Raw genomic sequence first — 17,993 nt, forward strand, 5'->3', positions numbered from 1 at the left:
GCTGCAGCCTTCAAGCACTCAGCTGTCCTCACAGGCTGGCCCATGCTGTGTCACTTTTCATTTCCTCAGGGGTGCTCGTATTTCTATTTGAGCCATGAGAACACCACACAAACCTGTTTCCACATAAATATTTCACTCTGGAAATAAATAAAAATAAAATAAATTCAACAAGCTCAAATAAAAACTGGGGTTTTTTCAAGGTTCTAAAAAGAGACCAAGCTTAGAAGCCGGAAATCAGGAATGTCAGGCACAACTGGTAGTTCACAAGCAGCTGGAAGAAGTTTTAGGCTCATCAAGAGCCTCCTTAATATTGTTCCATATTGGAACACTTTAGCAAAATTATGTGCTTATTTCCATCCTGCTGCCCCCATATTTCTCACTCTTTCTAGCAGCTTTCTTCTCACACAGTTTGATTCTGCCCTGCTTTAAAATCTGCAGTGAATGCCTAAAAATGGGGTGCCACAGCAGTGCACAGGCAGGGCTGAACCAGCTACTTGTTTTTGGGGCTGAATGGCTGAGGTTCTCCTTCACCATGAACCCAGGGCAGCAGATTAAGCAGCCACCAGTGAGGTACACGCTGTTTTCAGATGCTCACAACATCCATTTGGGAGCAGAAGTGCCAAATGAAGTCTGCCACATTGCTGACACAACTCCTCCTGCCTCTCCTAGGACCTGGTGTAAGCCACCAGAAGTGAGTGTGTAACCCTCATGGCTGTAGAAAAATAGATCAAAAATCAGCTCCCTGTTGATTCAGAAGACTAAATGTAATACTAAAACCGAGGGACTCATTTGATGTCATTTCAGCTGTGACAGAAACTTTTTCTACAACCTAAGTGAAATCCCATAAACTTTCTATTTTGCTATAGCTACCTATAGTACAGTACGAGTGACAACTATTGCTGTCTTCACTGATCTAATGGAGGGACAAAAATTTAATAAAAAAGCTCATAGATGATGCAAATGATATTTGGATTCCAAAAAAATGGATTTAATTCATCCCTTGCATTGGTTTTACAGCCTCACATGAAGTACCAACTATGCTAAGGGCTGCAGAAACACATGGCCATGGAAAGCCCCTGCCTCAGAAACTTAACAGTGTGCAACCTGCCAGTGGTGAAATGTAAGTAGCAATCTCAGAAATAGTGATAAGTACCACAGTTATTGTGATAAGTGATTGTGAAGCCAAAAAATTCCCATAAAATTCTCATAAAACACAGAAACTGTTGTACAACATTAACAAAGGAAAGCAAAATGGCAAAGAGATATGATGTCCCCCACACAAAATCCTGCTTTTCAGTCTGTTTTTCACCTTTGTCACCCAGTCTCACATGGAACCAAATGTGAAAAGCTAGGTTCTTATCACAATTTGGACCCAGCAGCTCTTGTAATACTCACTAATTTCCTGAGAAATACAGCTTCACTTCTCCAGGAAGGCAGGGTGATGCTGACCCCATGCTACTTGATGGGAGAATCTAAAAATCCATTTCATTGTTTTGCTCTAATAGTTTTCTTCTTTTATTTACCAGAGAGAAACTAGTTACCACATATCAAAGGGTTTTGATAGCCCCAGGTATTCACATCAGCCAAAGCTTAAAAAAAAGAGACAAGAAAGAATGAATAGGTATTTCATTTCCCCACAATGAACTGTGGGGAAAACCTCTCCATGAGCCTGCTGATGATTTGGGATCAGCAAATTGTGAATATTCTCATTGTGAATACTCTCATTCAGATTCCCTTGGCCAAACAAACATCAACACCACAGATGTCTCTGGGGATAGGTATGAAAAGTGAAGGAGGACATGGAAGGATCCTGACTGTGCCATACCCCTCCAAAAAAAAATCAAATGGGATAGTCAGAAATGGACACACTCCTGTTTAACAACCTCTTTTCAGTCTGGCTGTTCTCATACATTTTCTTTTTGAGTATAATTAAAATTCTATACAAACCCTCCATTTTCATTTAGCAGTGCTGCAGTGAGCCTTAGTTACAAACTAATCTCTTATACATTTTCCTTTCACATTGTTCAAAACAGTGAAAATTTAGTGGTTGTACCTTTAGGTTATAATATCAATGTTATACATAAATAAACTCTATTCACTGTATTTACTGTTCAATTTTTTTGTTGCTCTTCCACAATGAGAGATTAACATTTTCCTTCAATACCAGAATATGTCTGTGCATTCCTAAAATCTCCTAAAAACAACTTTTATGTCCACTGCATAATACTTCACCAGCTCTGTGCCCCTAAAATATTCCTCATGCAATCCATTAAAGAAGAAATTCGTATGTTCACTACTAAGATTCCAAAATATCAGAACTAAAATAATAGCAGTTTAACAGGTATGAACCCTAAACTTAAACACTAAAAGATAAAATTAAAAAGAACCAAACAAAGCAAAAGATGTCCTGAAATTCCACATAAGATCCCCAAGACAGAGGAGAAGCAAGCATTGTTCCATTATTTAATAAGGAAATTGCAGATCATTTTGCCTGACATCAACATCAGGGAAACTGATGGAGAGGCTGGTACAGGAAGAAATCAGTGTACAATGAAAGGATGATAGTACAATTAACGCCAGTCTACACTGAAAATTAGTTTTGTCAGGAATAAAAAAACCTGCCTATTTTCCCATGAGACCATGAATTAGTTTGATAAAGTAAACTCCTGTAAGATTTCATTAGGGCTTTGGCTCACAAGTCTACAGGGCTTTTGATGAAAGCCCCAGCAATGTATATCATCAGTCTGGTCCACACTAAATGGACCCAAATCATACTGAATGATCTGAACAAAAAATATAAAATTATTGATGGAAAAAGCTGCAAATTACAAAAAGTTATAGAGATATAAATAACATGACGGGCAGACCCTTAATATAGAGCAATTAAGAATACTTAGTGAGGTCTGGCCTATATTTTAACATAGAGAAATCTAAGTTTTACATTAAAGGGACAAATAAAATCTCATTTAAAAGATAGGAAATTATTTTTGAAAAGGAGTTACTGTGAAAGAAAGAAATAGTACTAATAGGTCCAAGTAAACACATTCCCAGGGCAAAGTGTAGGCAAAATTATTCTTATTACCCAAGGTGGAATCAACCATGACACAGGAGTTGGTGCTACTACACCTCTCTGTGGTTTCAAAAAGATCATTACTGGGAGAATGTACTGAAGAAAGAGCTCCAGAAACCCGAGGGTTTTACTGAGAGAAATGATACTTATTTGTGATGATAAGGGGCCTTCAGAAACTCCAGTTGTTAGATTAATGTGTGAGAAGTTCAACAGAGAATTGTGATATATGAGTACAGAAACAGAAGAATGAATGCCCAAATTGCAGTGGTATGTACTTGAAAAAAATCGGACTAATTTTTCATTTATATCATTTGCCACTGAGTCTCCATCTCCAAACAACCACAACTAGAAAACAAGCCCCTTATTATTTGAGTCAATATTATCTGTTAGACTAGGTATAAACCAAACACTTCAATTTGAAATCACAATTACTAGTAAAAGTACTAGTAAGAGCAACTGCTAATTGAAAATTACTAAGTAATAGCTAAGAAGCTCTTTAAAAATAAGCTAAGTATCATTGTACATGAAGAAAGAGTTTGATATGCCATTGATAAGGGCCTGGAATGAATCTGCCCTACATATTTCCTACTTACCCTCCATCTCCCAAGCAAAATCCACCAAACCCTATGCATCCATTATTCACCTACATTTTCACCTACCTGCATCAAATCCAGTTATTTCCCAGTGATCAAACCCTATCACAGACCAGTGTCCTTCAGCAACCCTGCACTCAGCTTGGCCAAGTACACATTGCATGACAGGCACAGAATTCAGCTTGATAAATTGGAGATGTATTGCAAGCACAGGATGAAATTAAAAATGTTCAAGAGCAAGAAAATACAGTTAGGCAGAGGTGAACATACAGGCAGCACCTGAGTACATGGGAAGTGTATAAAAAAGGGAACAGAGAGTAAAGAAGTCAACAATATCAGGCTGTTGCCAAGAAGGCATGAACAAGGGTGATGGTATTAACAGGAACAGAGCTTGCAAGGAACCCAAAATATTCCTTCCACTTAATTGGGATTTGATCTGTGTTCAGATGGATTACTTATTCCTAGCTTGGTGAGATACTGCAGGAATGGGAGAGACGATCTAGGGAATGCCCAAAGAGAAAATTAATGATCAGAGGGCTGGAAAGCATGATGATCAAGGAAGAACAGAAAGATGTGGCACTACTTAACTTAAAGGAGAGAAGGCTGAGAAAAGAGATTTGCTAACAGCTTTCCAACTTATCCTGAGACTTCCAATAGGAATCAGAAAAAGTTAAAATTTGAGCAGACTGATAGATTTACATATCAAATACTAAGATGTCAAACTCAAATCCTAACTTACATTTTTCAGGAGATAAAAGTCTGACAGTGTTTTCCAGACAAATATCCATGCATTAAAAACAGCTTTGAGAAGGTGCTGCTTTCCTGACGTGAACAATAATTTTGCCTGGTACTTTGATTGACGCAAATGCTCAGTCACATTTAAATCAAAATAGGAGGAAGCTACTATTTTCCATGGCTTCCTGTAGGACATATGCACTGTTATCCCAGAGGAGAGGGCAGGTTATGCAATTGCTGAGCAGCTCTGGGGAAACATTTCCAGCAATTATTTGGAAAGGACTGAGAGAATAAATTTATAAGACATTCTCATCATTTAGTGTTTTCATCACTAAATAACTATTAGATGTTAAATGAATTGAATTTTGGTTATTATTTCACTTTCCTTATGCAACAGAATGGAAGGAGAATGGAAACTTGCCACACTAGTATTAGGATTCTTCCACTGCATATGTGTGAAAGTGCTGGCTAATAAAGAAGTGGAATAGTTTCCTCTGCCTTATCATATTCTAGCCTCACTGGCCATATAGTACAGTCCTAAACTTGATTTAGGAGCCAAAATGGACCAACTGTTTTCCAGATTTAAGAGATGGTAGAAAGACAGCCAATTCCCACTTCATAGCAAAGCTAAATGCTGCTCCAATTCATCTAATTAATAAGTCAGGCAAGTTAACAATGTTGACATCTGAAACATTATTTTTTTCTCTTTTAAAGAGAAATGAAATAGAATTATATTACTTTCAAATAAATTTAAATAAATATAGAGTTCTTTGAGCATAAATTATCACATAAATACTTTTCCTCTGGTTACATACTTCCTTATTATTCTTACTAATTATCCTGAGTTAGCAGAATTTCTAATTTATGTGCCTTGAGCATACAAACAACAACCCCACTTTTTTATCTCCTTACATGACAATATTTGCAAAACATCAGATGAAAGATTTCAGCCAAATAATTTTTCCATCCGCTAGTCCTGCAATAGCATGGCCTACTGACGGAAAAGCTTGCTGGCTTCAACACTGAGCTGCTCTCAGGCAGCTTCTAAACTTGAACTGGACATTTTTATTTGTGTGACATTACTACAAGCCCTTCTCAGGTTTAGAGCTACTCCACATCAATTCTATCCTCTGAGCTCTGGAAACAAACTGGAAAGCTGGGAGAGAGCTAAGATACACGGAGCTTTTTCAGAGCGTTTTGGAAGCCAAAATTATGGAAGACTTTTTCCACTTTGACCATTCATTCTTTGTTATGCTTGGCCTTCATCCCCTCCTGTCACCCTGAAAATGAAAACAACATGTTCATTATTATTCATGGAAATTCATCGGATACGAGGAAGGCATCCCTTTTTCTCCCCCAGCTGTTCAGTTTTTATTTCTTTTGGGAAAGACTATGCTATTCTTTGCTTGGGTAGCAATCCTTTGAGCTGCTGCTTTGCCACTGAGTTCAGCACTGACCACCTGGAAGATGATCATTTGCATTGGCTTCACTGATTCTTATCTGCAGGCTGAATAGGGGCCCCAGCAGCAGCAGCTGCAGCCACAGTCCCAGTTCCTTGTGGCACCGAGTACAGGAATGCTGGATGCACCTCAGCTGGCCTGGTATTTAACGGTACATGTTTACAGTGCTCCTTGGTGCAACCTCTGTTCCTGACAGGGGCCTACTGGATGTTACCACAGAATAAATGCTTATTTCTATTAGTGCTACTCCTAATTACATGAAATGAGATGCTATCTATTGCAGCTGACATAATTGCATTGACCATTACCTTGTTATTCTCCTATGAGACAGAGAGAAAATACTGTCCTACTTTTTAAATACTAGTAATTAAATTATATATTTGTATTTCTCCTTTTGTAAACAAACTCTTTCTGCTCTTAACAAAGAAGATATTTCCATGTGTTTGGTTCTTCTGCAATTGCTTTTTGAGACTGGATGAGCAGTACCATGATCAATATTCCATATGAGACCATTCAGGGAAGGCCATTTCAGTTACTTATAAAATCTGCATTCTATAATTGCATGTCTTACATTGCTATTATACTTAAGCATTTTAACACAGTGTCATTTTCCAAAACTTCTGGCTAGCTTAGGAGCTTTAACTGCCATGTCTACTGTGACCTCAGAACTCTTTTTCTGAAATGGTTAATGCAGAAATTTATGATTTACACAATGGGTTTATTTTATTCTTTTTCCTAACATACCACTCTTTCCAGGTTTTGGCACTAAACATCTGCTTCATTTATTGCCATGTTGTCTGTTTATGCAGTTTGCTTGGTAATTCTGCATTTCCCTGCTGAAGGCAAAGATTTGTCTTTGCCTTGAACAGCAGCTTGACTTGTGCTGCACGTAACTGGCTTATGCTTTACCTCCACATTTGCTCTCTGGTCACCATGCACAACATTTCCCCTGAGATTCTCTTTACAGCAGAGTAATGTCCATGTAAAACCTCCCTTTCTGTGTGCCTCATATTACACACAAACTCTGACAGCCAAAAGATACATGTGTCCAAGTCAGTGCTACACAGAGATGTGACACAAAGACATAGAAGATAAAACTTTTCCCTCGAGCTCATGGATAGGTTCTGAATTCCTCTGCTGTGAAGTTCCTGCTGCAGCCCCTTCTCAAGCTGCAGAACTCCACCTCACTACATACAGGAGACAGATCTCTGTATCAGAAGTCTACATACACCTGAAAGGGGGTTAAGAGCAGCAGAAAATATTTCATACAATAGCTCTCAATTGACTACAGAGGAGAATAATTTGCAGGACTCTGTAGATTCCCCTCCCCGGAAACATTCTGCTATTTGTTATCTTACCTTCAAAGACACTGCACGTGTGGCAGCACAGGAAGCCATAGATATGCATTAGCCTTTGTGAAAGGTGCATTGTGAATGCAGAGGATAGATTGCTATGAACATGTGCACGTGCACATCATAGAATTGAACTACAATACATGAAAGTGGTGCTCAGTGTTAACCAAAATTGCAGTCCCAGCTGTCTAATTTTGAGAAAGTAGGAGCTGTGCGTTGAGCATCCTCAAAGCTAGGCTGTGCTTATTCAGAGTCTAAAAGGGATCTAACAGCCGCACTGTAGGCATGAACGACTGTAAAACCAGGGGTTTAGTACTCGCATCCAGGCTGAGGTCTGTCAGAGATCACACTCTGACACTCGACAGCGGAACCCTCTAAAGCGACACTCGATCTGTCAAAAAGACACTTTTTCGAAGCAGGCGGGGCCGCGGTGGAGGTGGAGCCGGCTCTGCCCGCTGCGGGACCGGCGGCCGGGCCGGAGATGCGCTGGGGTGCCGCGGGCCGGGCTTCCTGCTGCCCGCACACCTGGGAGCGGAGCGGGGGCGGGGGCCGGGAGCTCGGGGTACCGCAGCTGTAAAGCGGGCCGGGACGGGCCAGGCCGGCAGCCGCGGCGGGAGGCGGCAGGGCGGCGGCGGGAGCATGGAGCGCTGCTCTCCCCCAGCGCCGGAGCAGGAAGCGGTGGAAGCGTGGCTGGACGATCACGGCGACTTCACCCGCTCTTACTTTGTTAGAAAAGCTACGAGGTAAGACCGGAGCGGCGGCGGATAGAGGCAGTTCCTTTTTTACAGGAAAACCTCGCTCTCTTCCATTTCACTTTGCTGCCTCCAAAGAAAATAAAAATAAGCGACTCCTACACCACCCCCGCCGTCCCCGCTCTCGAAAGAGCAAGAACTGAAACCACCACGCAGCAGCTCCGTCCGGCTGCCACCGAAGGGCACATGCGGCGCTTCCCCGCCGGCTCTCGCCTTCAGCCTCCGGTTCGCGGCCGCTCTGCGGCGGGGAGCGCCCGCCCGGCACCGCGAGCTGCTCAGGGAAGCTGCCCCAGCCCCAGAGCTCCCCGTTCTGGGGTTTTAGTTATTTATTTTGTGTTCTTCTCGGTTCAAAACAGACGCAGTTAACTTCTCGTGAGTAGTGAGCAACTAGGCATTTCCCCGCCCTGCGAAGTAGGGAGAAGCCTCAAGGAGCATCTGATGTCTTTGGGGAGGGCGGGTTATGTCAGTGCTCAGTCATCTCAAAACAAAGGGCTGCTCTTCCAGGGCTCCGTCACCCTGTGAGTTCATCACCTTTTTTGACATAAGGGCGGCCCCCGCAGCGAGGGCCACGGGTTAAGCGCTGCTGAGCCGAGGGTAGAGTATTCGAGACCGGAGCTCCGCCCGAGGAGGGGGCTCAGGAGCCCGTCCAGTGGGAAGAGCGCCTCTGGGACGCTGCGCCTTCCCCCGGGAGGGAGGCGGGGGTGCAGCCCGGACAGGGCGGCGGGCAGGCAGAGATCGCTGCCCGGGGAGCGGGCGCGGTGCCGGCAGGGGGCGGCGCGGGGCCGGCGGGCGCCGCCGCTGCTCGGGGGCGGCCGCTCCGCGCTCGCCCCTTCTCGGTGCCGGTTCTTACGAAGAACCAAATATTGAGGACCTGAAGAGCTCGTCTGGGCATTTCCCCCCCTTGACTTGACATGCTGCCTTTTGGAGATAAGACGAGGTATTTGCTCACTGTTGTCACACACTTCAAGAGCGGGACTTCAAGTTGATTTGGAGTAAATTCGGCTATTTTTAGAAGTGGAGTCAGGTTTCCATTTTGAATATTTTCCGATAAACAAAGCCGTGGGGGTGCAGAGCCCGGGCGATCTGCACTCCCACGGTATATCTTAGCGGGAGCTTGGGTTATTAAGTCCTGCAGTTGGCTCCTCGGACACGGCGTCTCCGCGGGCTCGCTGCGCTCCCGCTCCCGAGCCGCTCGCACCATCTGCTCGCCGCTTCTTCCCCGAGTCACTTGGCGGGGATGGGTGCATTCTGAATGAGGTTTTGCTGCTGCTGCTCCTCTCTGCATGGGATGGGGCGGTAAGAAGAGAAATCCCCATTAATAATTGACTCGCAGAGAGCTAGAAAGCTTCAGGGGTCACCTGCTCGCTTGTGACCATCTGTTAGGCAGTCCCCTTTCTGCTGCTGCTGCTCTCTTAGGTTTATTCAACCGGGAGGGAAAAACCTTTGAAATATTTTTTTAAATGTGTATTTATTTTTTTTTAAGGCTGTACATTGGTGCAGGATGCATAGATGGAAGTCGTTAACCTTGATGTTTGATCTCCCGAGCACCAGTGCATGGTGTGGCACTGAAGGGCAGCTTGTTTGCCCAGGAAATAGGGTGCTAGCAGCTTTGAGAAGTAACATTTTCCTAGTTCAGCCTATCACGCCTCCTTTGGAAACTGGATGTAGTATTGAACAAATAGGAATGCTAATTAATAGTAACCACTGTGTCAGATTTGTTTTCCCCATGGGCAGGATGGGTTAGCTTTTTTTTTTTTTTTCCACTCTGAGGCACAGTTTTGCGTTTGTGCCGTTCTGAGAGAGGCAAGTACTTCAGACAAAACAATTCAGTGAGTCTCCGAGATAATGCCTCTGCAGTTAGAGAAGGGTTTGCAGAAACACTGTGGACTTTTGAGCCCTCGCTTGGCAACAATTCTGTGATGTTTCTGAAATGACGGAAACATTGCAATTGTCTCAAAACTCTCTTCTCTGCTGTCTTGCATAGAATGTTCTTTGTCCTTATTGTATAAATAGAAAACTATATTTAATAAGGAATATCTCTGTTATGTGTAAGTTTGTATTTAGAAAGACAAATGACAAATTACTTCACTGTATGTTGATACAAAGATGGTAACATGTAGAGCTGAGTGGTTTGAAAGAACAGCTGTGCTTTTTAAAGAGGTTTAGTGTTCCACTTGGTAGTGTTATTTGGGGCTTGAAAAAAGAAAATCCTAGCATCTAATACTGTGCTTTGTTTTAGCTGAATCTTTGCAGCGCAGCAAACACTGAACAAAGACTATGCTGTTAATGTTTTGCTACTTAGCATTATATTTACTCTCTCAAGTAAAGCAGGGTTCCCTGAACTAGTTTCAACACTTTTCTAATCATAATTTACTGCTTCTCTTTTTTTTGTTTTGTTTCATAATATGCCAAAGTTCTCACAGGTCCTGGAAGCAATAGACTAAGAAGTTAGTTAATCTGGTGTTTTGCAGAGCATGGAGGCATATTCAGCTGCATGTTGTGAGGCACAATTGCTAAGGGATAAAGATAGTTTCTGTATCTGTTTCTCAACTATTTCTACATAGGAATAGGAAAAGATCACCTGCTTCATCACTTTTGACTGCATAATACAAGCTGTTTCCACTCACATTAATGAGCTTTGAATTAGAACCTAATTTAGAAATTTTATAATGAGTTTGAGTAGTTAATATATTTTTTCTGCAATTAATTAATTCCCACAGTGTTTGATATGGTAGTTCTGTTGGTAATTTCCAGACACAAAGAAGTTTTAATTAAGTGTCTAAAAAATACCTAGAAGATGTATGCTTTGTGATTTTTTTAAGTATGGGGTTAGGGTTCTCATCTCATATAATTGAATAGTTGCCTCCTGATCCAGTTTGCATAGGGCAGTTTTATATTAGTATCCATTGTTGTGGTTTGAATAAAAATTGTATTGTTTGGTGAGGTGGCACTTTTAAAAGATGTTTCTTTCTATTCACAATATGTTCATAAAGTGACAACTGTGCTCCCCAGCCCATGTGCTGGCTTCTTGGAGAGAAGGGCTGCAGGTTGTCAGCTTAACAAGTGTGCACCTGTGTTTCTCTCTCCCCTCCGATGTGTTGCAGAAGATGAGCACATTCCAAGGGCTCACACCTTGTATTTTGATCTGCAATGCCTCAAGGCTGGCAGTGGCTGCAGGAAGGCCACATCCCGGCCTCCTTCCAGGCTGGGCTCCCTTTATGGATATTGTCCGATAAAACTGCGTGGATTGACTTCCACGGGAGCAGTGCGGGGCTGCAATCCTACACGCCTGTAATCCAGGTGAATAGCTGGAGTCCTCCCTCCTCTGAGGAGGTGAATGAACTGGGATCCCATGAGTAGGAAGGTATGAAATCAGATATTTATTACTTTATCTTGTACCGGGCAGGTGAGTGGCATGTGGAGGCAATATAAATAGCTGTTATCTGTGAGGTGCTGTTCCAAGATGATCAAAGTGCAGCACAACAAAGGGGAAGTGTGTCACCGGCACACTTGGGAATGGGATGAATTTGGTTCACTCAGTAAGGCTGTGGTGGCTGACAAAGCTTCTGGCTGGAGAGTTTGGCACTGCACACCTAAGGGTCAAGAGGTTTTAAATGCCTTGCTCCTATGAAGTTGAAGCTTTTTCTCTTTTTTCCCTGTGTCTTTTTATTTTCCCCTTCCCACAGTTTTAGAATTGCTTATCGTATTCCAGCTTCCCAGAAGCAGAAACATTTTCAAGTAAGGTGATTCTGCTTTGCTGCTGCAACTATGGTTGTTCTAACTAGATGATATAAAGGCATTATCTGCTGGGGTTTGGGTCACATTTATGGCTAAATTCATTAGCCTTTTTGTATTTCTGAAGTTTTGTCTTTTTACATTCCTTTAAAAAAAACAATGCATGCCTTGCCATGCTATAACATCACACTTATTTCAACCCGCTATGGAATATTTTTGTACTTCTGACTTCCTGTTTGTCCCTGTTTTAAAAATATGGGAGTAATTCTTAGTGCTCTTGGCTCTCAGAAGCAGCAGACTCCAAAACAGCAAGTTGTTTTTTTTTTTCTCTCAATTGGAGGTAACTGTGTTCTTACAGGCAGAATTTTACCTGATTCCCTAAATGTATGGTGTGCTGAAGATAAATTATTGACACAAATCCTACATGCCCTTCAGTTGAAATAAGATTATTTTGTTATAAATACATCTTGTCTTATTAGCAGGTTTGAGAAATATTTACAAATGAATTAAGGTGAGGTTGTATTTGGAAAAATAAATGTTCTTAACAGTATGGTACTTCGCAGTACTTCCCCGAGGATTCCAGAATTGGTGTTTACTGGGAAACTGTGCTAAAATTCAGATACTGCATTACTTGAATATATCAATTACATTTATTACTTGGAGAAAACTCAAGCACAGTTTTTTGGGACTCTTTTTTTTTTTTCTTCTTGATGGCTGGTGGACAATCAATTTCTAGTGTGCTGCCTGCGGTACTGCATTAGTCAGGACATTTGCCTTCTAGTCTCTGTCTAGAGGGCTTTTAAAAATGTCTTTCAGTGTGAGCCAGCTATCTGAAGTTCAAGCTCCTAAATATTCTGTGTCACAAGTGTTCAGTGCATTGGTACTGTGTGTGTGCTTATTTTTTCTAATTGAATGAAATTTCTGATTTTCAAAGATAAAGCTACTGGATGTTTTCTGCCCTGAAATGTGCTGTAGCCTGTGTTTTTTTCTTTAAAAGGTGTTGCATACCAAAAAAAGTAATAATCCTAAAAATGCACAGGTATGAACTCCTATAAGCACTCCTAACATAAGCTTGGTGAGTAGATAGTGGGCTTTGAAGTTCCATGATTGAAGGACCCCAGTAGCTTTCATGGAGGCACAGAATCCTGTGCAGATAGTTGGGATATGCTGCAAGGGGACTGCATTTTCTAAGTTACCCAGTGTAAAGCATTAATGAGAGGGCTGCAGACCCACTGATTCTTGGGACCACGGCCTGAAACCCACAGGAAGCAGTGGTGTTAATGCAGGGGGTCAGAATATTTTCTCCCACTTACTTGGTTTTATTGGATGTTTACCAAGCTTTTCTGAGATCTAAGTACAGGGAAAAAAATCAATTTCTGTTTGAGTCTTGGAAAGTTTTCTTGTTGTTATAATGATGCTCATAGTATCCCACTTATAAATAATGTATCAATATCCTTCCTTATGCCTTTCATGATAACAGCAAAGCTTTAAGATGCTCCCAAAATATTTTAACTACTGATTCAGGAAGCTGAGGAATGTTACCAGTATTCACCTAGTTGCAAATGTGATTGACTACATCTGGCATTTGTTGTTGGAAATAAAGTGAGGTGAAAGCTGGAGTATTTTGGAAACGATCTTTAAAACGGCTATTACTATAGACTGAAGAAATTGTCATTTGAGAAATGATAAGAAACCACTTACTAGCAATTTACATCTTAAATTCCCCCAAAGCTCTAAGCTGAACTCCTACACAGTATCTTTGGTATGGTGATGAACAATTCAGCAGAAACTGTGAGTGGCTACAAGGAGAATGTGCTTTCACTCAGTTCCACTTGCCCTGTGCAATAAAGAAACAAATGGGTGTGCACATTAATTAAAATACACTGGTGAGTCTTAGAGTATGGGTACAAAATAAGATGGGGCAAACCACTCTGACAGTTTTTGCCTCTTTCTGTTTCAGGCTAACCATTACCATATTACAGTACTTTTGATCTTTTGATCTCCTCTGCAGGAGACTCAAGAAAGTTTGACAGCTTTCTTTGATTTCTAAGTTATAGAGGATCACGGAGGTTCTGTATTGGGTATCTGCTGAAGAACCCTCATGTAAAGAGGATATAGGCAATACATTCTTGACGTGAACTAATATGCTACCACCTACTTTCATTTTCACCCTTAAATTGTTTTGGTTTTGTCATGGAAAAATATAGTTAATAAAAGCACAGTATAGAAGTATTTCTTTTCCTTACTGGAAAAGAAACATACATAAATTTATATAGAATGCTTTCTCATTTATACTCGAAGAAGATTGACTTGAAGAAAACTATATTTTAAAACGGGCTTTAAATACAGAAGGAGCTATTTGTAAACTGCCAGAAAAGAAGCCCTACTCAAACAGCCCTCATGTATAACACAATGAGTGTAATTTCACATTGGGTTTGGCATTGAAAATATTGCCACAAAGTATATTTGCTTAGTAAAAGATATGTATTTTCCCACTTATTTGTGCATTATGTGCACTCACCCCAGCAGAGAGAGCCATCCCAGAGCCTCTGCACTTCAGTCATACTTAAACTCTGGTTTAGGAATTCAGGTGGAAATTAACCAGTGCTGAAGATTTATGTGAGGTCTCCAAGCACATGTTAACTCTTAATCCATTTTTCACTGAAATTACTGGTATTGTCTTACTGCTTTCCCAACAAAACCATTCGGTACCTAGTTATTGTTATTTTTTTTCTTTTTTTTTATGGGCTGGGAACAAGAAGCAAACATAGGGAAGAGAAATAAAGGTCAGGTTTTAGAATTTTAACTTTAATCCCTGAGGATTTATTCTTTCTTTCTTTATAGTGCAAGTAGAAAGTCTCTTTAGTGGAAGAAAGCTTTCTTGTAAAAAGTGAAGCTTGAAGTTAGGTTATTAAAGAAAACTTGAAAATAGCCAAGAATAGCCTATCAGTGTTAGTTTTCCAATTTGAATACTTTTGCTACAAGTAAAGCCACCTCTGCCTTCTATTTTTTTAAAAATGAGCATTCAGACAAGATGAAAATTCCATCGTTCTAAAAAGTTATTTCAGTCTCTCATGAGCATGGTTTGAATCAAGCATTAATGTTCTAAATTAAGACCTGTATTCAAACAGAAGTCATTTGTGCCAATTGAAATGTTTAAAGCTAAATGTATGCTAATATATTTGACCAAGTTGTGCTAAAAAACTGGCACTGTTGTATTTCATATTCCAGAACTACTTGCCTACCACTGTGAGAAATGACACCTCCAGTAACTGTAATTGGGAGGGGTTTAAGGAAAAAATCTAGTGTTTTGTTAATCTACTATTTTAGTCAGTTTGAAAACATTCCTTTTACCGTTTACAGTCTGTTTGCTGTTTTCATCTAACGAGGCCTTATACAATTTCTTTAAATCTTTCCACTGCTAGAAAAGAGACAAAACCACTTAGAATGTGATTGTGAAATTGGAAATACTAGAAAGAAAATGGGAAGGCAAGTATAATAACCAAGCAGCTTTGTATTTCAAAGTCCTTTGCTAAAACTGAATCGTTTTGGAGTTTTTGCTAATGCTTTAAATGATTTCTGTGACTAAATTATGTCAAGATGCTGGAGAGAAATATTAAGACACCTAGTAGTTATTTAATGGAAGGCAATTGATAAAACAGTTATGAAGTTTAGCTTGAAATATTATTGATTTCAGCACTGTCAGGATTAGGCTACAGGAATTCAGACACTTGAAAGCTGGCATTTTCTGGTAGGGACGTTTGTAATCCCTCTGCAGAAGTGTTACCAATAACTGCTGCTTTGAATGAAAAATTAGCAGAACAGTTTGGAGAAGCTAAAACAACTACTAAAACATCATACATGGTAAATATGAGTGGTTTGTGAGTGACAGGGAAAACCGGGAATTATTTGCTGTTTCATTGAAAACTACTTATTACTGTGTTCTGTTATGGAACTGCGAGTGTTATGCATTCTTTGTGCAAGGTAAGTAGCACTCAGTTTTTACTGTTGTTGTCGCACCTCAGCGTTATTTATCTTTGCATTCTGTTTTTTGTACGTTTCCACCAAAGGTGCCAAGTAGTTGTGCTGAATGGTCACATTGGTGTGTTCTTACATAGGCTATATGTAAGCAAGACAATTGCAACCTGGCTGTTAAACATCTCCACTAGGTTGGGTTGTTGTTTTTTGGGTTTTTTTGAGAAGTCTGCTGTGTACTTTGAAGATGATCACAATGAAGCAAAGATGGGTACAATAAATTATTTCATGTTCCTGGTGTATGAGTAGCATAGTCATTAGTGTTGTGTCAGTATGGTTTGATGCACACGGCACAGGAAATGCAGCCAAGTCCTCTTCAGCTCTACACGTGCCTTCCTGCATGACCTGGCTCAAGACATGTTGCTTCCTTGTGTCTGCGTTTTCTCAACCATTGATTTTTTTGTTTGTTTTATTGCCTATTAATACTGAAAACTTCTTGCTTTAGGGACAGGTCTATCTGTGCAGCAATTAACAATTCAGGGCCAAAGTCTTAATTCTTCTGAAGCTTGCAAGGTCTCATGTACTGCAGATTACTTGTTCTTGTATATAAGCAGTGACAGAGAGGGGAGGATCACACCATCTTTTTTTCTTTTTTTCTTCAATGTTTTGCCTGCCATTGCATTTTTATCCCCTTCTTAGCACTATCACTTAAAAATTCCTCTCCAGTTTTGTCATCTGCTGATGAAGTCACCGGCCAAATTCAGCAGTCACTACTGTCATGCTTCGTAGAGGAAAGATTGGATTTGGCTGATAGGAATGACTAAAAATTGCTAACTTCATATTCTACTATTCCTGTTCATGAGCTGTGGAATAAATTGTCTTTCTTGAGTGAAGGCTCATATTAAAGGGTCACAGTGCAGTAAAGGATGCATTCCAGTCGTGAGGCATGTGGGTCCTGTAGCTCTTCAACTCAGTGATTACCATGGTGGGATAGAGACACTACACTGAGTTTAACTGCATGGATCACTGTGGATCAGTATCTGCTCCTGAAACCTCTAAACTAAAGCTAGAGTCTTGTCCTTACAATCAGCTCTTGACAATGCCAGTGCTTACTGAAGACTCTTCCTATGAATAGTCCCAAGTGTTGGTTTCTTCCTGCAGTCCTTTCAAATAACATCTTAATTGTACATGGAACTCGGTGCTAATTTCCAGGAGCCTCACTCGTGGCTAAGGACGTGTCTAGTGTCAGATATCTGCTGCGCTAATTCTGTGCTCTGAGAGTACTTGAGTTAGCCATAATACCCTTCTTGTCATGCATTGTTAAATAGGCCTGAGTGTCAACAAGCAGACGCATGTCAAGGCACCTAGCGATTTTAAATTGAGTTAGAATACGTCAGCTCATGCGAAATGCTGGTTCTTCCACTCCTGTGTGTAACTGGGTGAGTAAAAGGAGCTAAATAGTTTCCTTGTTAGAAGAGGCATTTGGTAAAGGTCACTGAACACTGTTCTTTTTCCAGTTGAATTTGAATGGCTTTCCTGTTGCCCAAAGTAAAATACTTAAAGCATGGCTTTCAACCTCAAGCCTGTTAACCGGTTTAGTTAAGGATTTGTCGTTGGTGTTAATCTAAAGAGCTTTCTGAGAATCATGCAGTATGTTGGCAAATTATTGAACCATCACCCAAGAGAAATCAAAGGACATGAATATGTTACTCATAATTATGCAGCTTCACATACAGCTCTGTTCAATGTTTAAGTGCTTCATAAACAGTGCTGATACCCAACAAGTAGTTCAGTTCTTGTTCAACATTATTCCTTTCATGTGAAAGGTATTACAGCTGTGTTCCACATCCCTCAATAACCTCCATAAGAAATGGAGGTTATTTTATGCAGTAAAAAGGCAAGAGGGTAAAAAATTAATGCTGTCACGGCCACAGTTTGAGAACAGGTATTAGCATTCAGAGTACATTGTTCTTACTGATTGCTATTGCTACACCATTAAGGCCTGGGGAAATCATAACACAACACTGAAGAATAAACAAAATGACAGGTTTCTACTGATAAATTAAATTTCTGCTGTAGTTTTTTCTTTTTATGCATGAAGGGTAACAGACTCTTTCTCTGCCTTGCATCTTGTATCAACACATCAGTGTATGTAAATTCAGTGTACATCAAGAGAAGGGAAAAGGATAGCTTTTTATATTCGCCTTTCCTCAGGAGTCAGTAGGCAGTGAATCAGATTGCTCTGCAAATTGCAGTTGCCCAACAACAGCACAGGTTCATTTCCAAACATGCCTTCAAACATGCTCATTTTCAATTACACG

At 40.7% G+C, this 17,993-nt stretch overlaps 1 protein-coding gene across 4 annotated transcripts in view; it reads left to right on the forward strand.

Moving 5' to 3' along the window:
• Positions 1–17,993, forward strand: part of PDE5A (phosphodiesterase 5A) — a 105,029-nt gene that overhangs the window by 47,045 nt on the left and 39,991 nt on the right. For 2 of the 4 annotated variants that reach the window (XM_059469870.1, XM_059469871.1), the window contains exon 1: positions 7,803–7,953. The exons of 1 other annotated variant lie outside the window; for it this stretch is intronic. In XM_059469870.1, the coding sequence (XP_059325853.1) occupies positions 7,850–7,953 (104 nt within the window). In that variant the 5' untranslated portion in view covers positions 7,803–7,849. Of the gene's footprint in view, positions 1–1,017; positions 1,121–7,802; positions 7,954–17,993 lie in introns of those variants that run through there. One more of the 4 variants, XM_059469872.1, reaches the window with a different exon arrangement.

This window comes from Ammospiza nelsoni, chromosome 4 (genome assembly GCF_027579445.1).
Source record: "Ammospiza nelsoni isolate bAmmNel1 chromosome 4, bAmmNel1.pri, whole genome shotgun sequence".
Classification (NCBI taxonomy): domain Eukaryota; kingdom Metazoa; phylum Chordata; class Aves; order Passeriformes; family Passerellidae; genus Ammospiza; species Ammospiza nelsoni.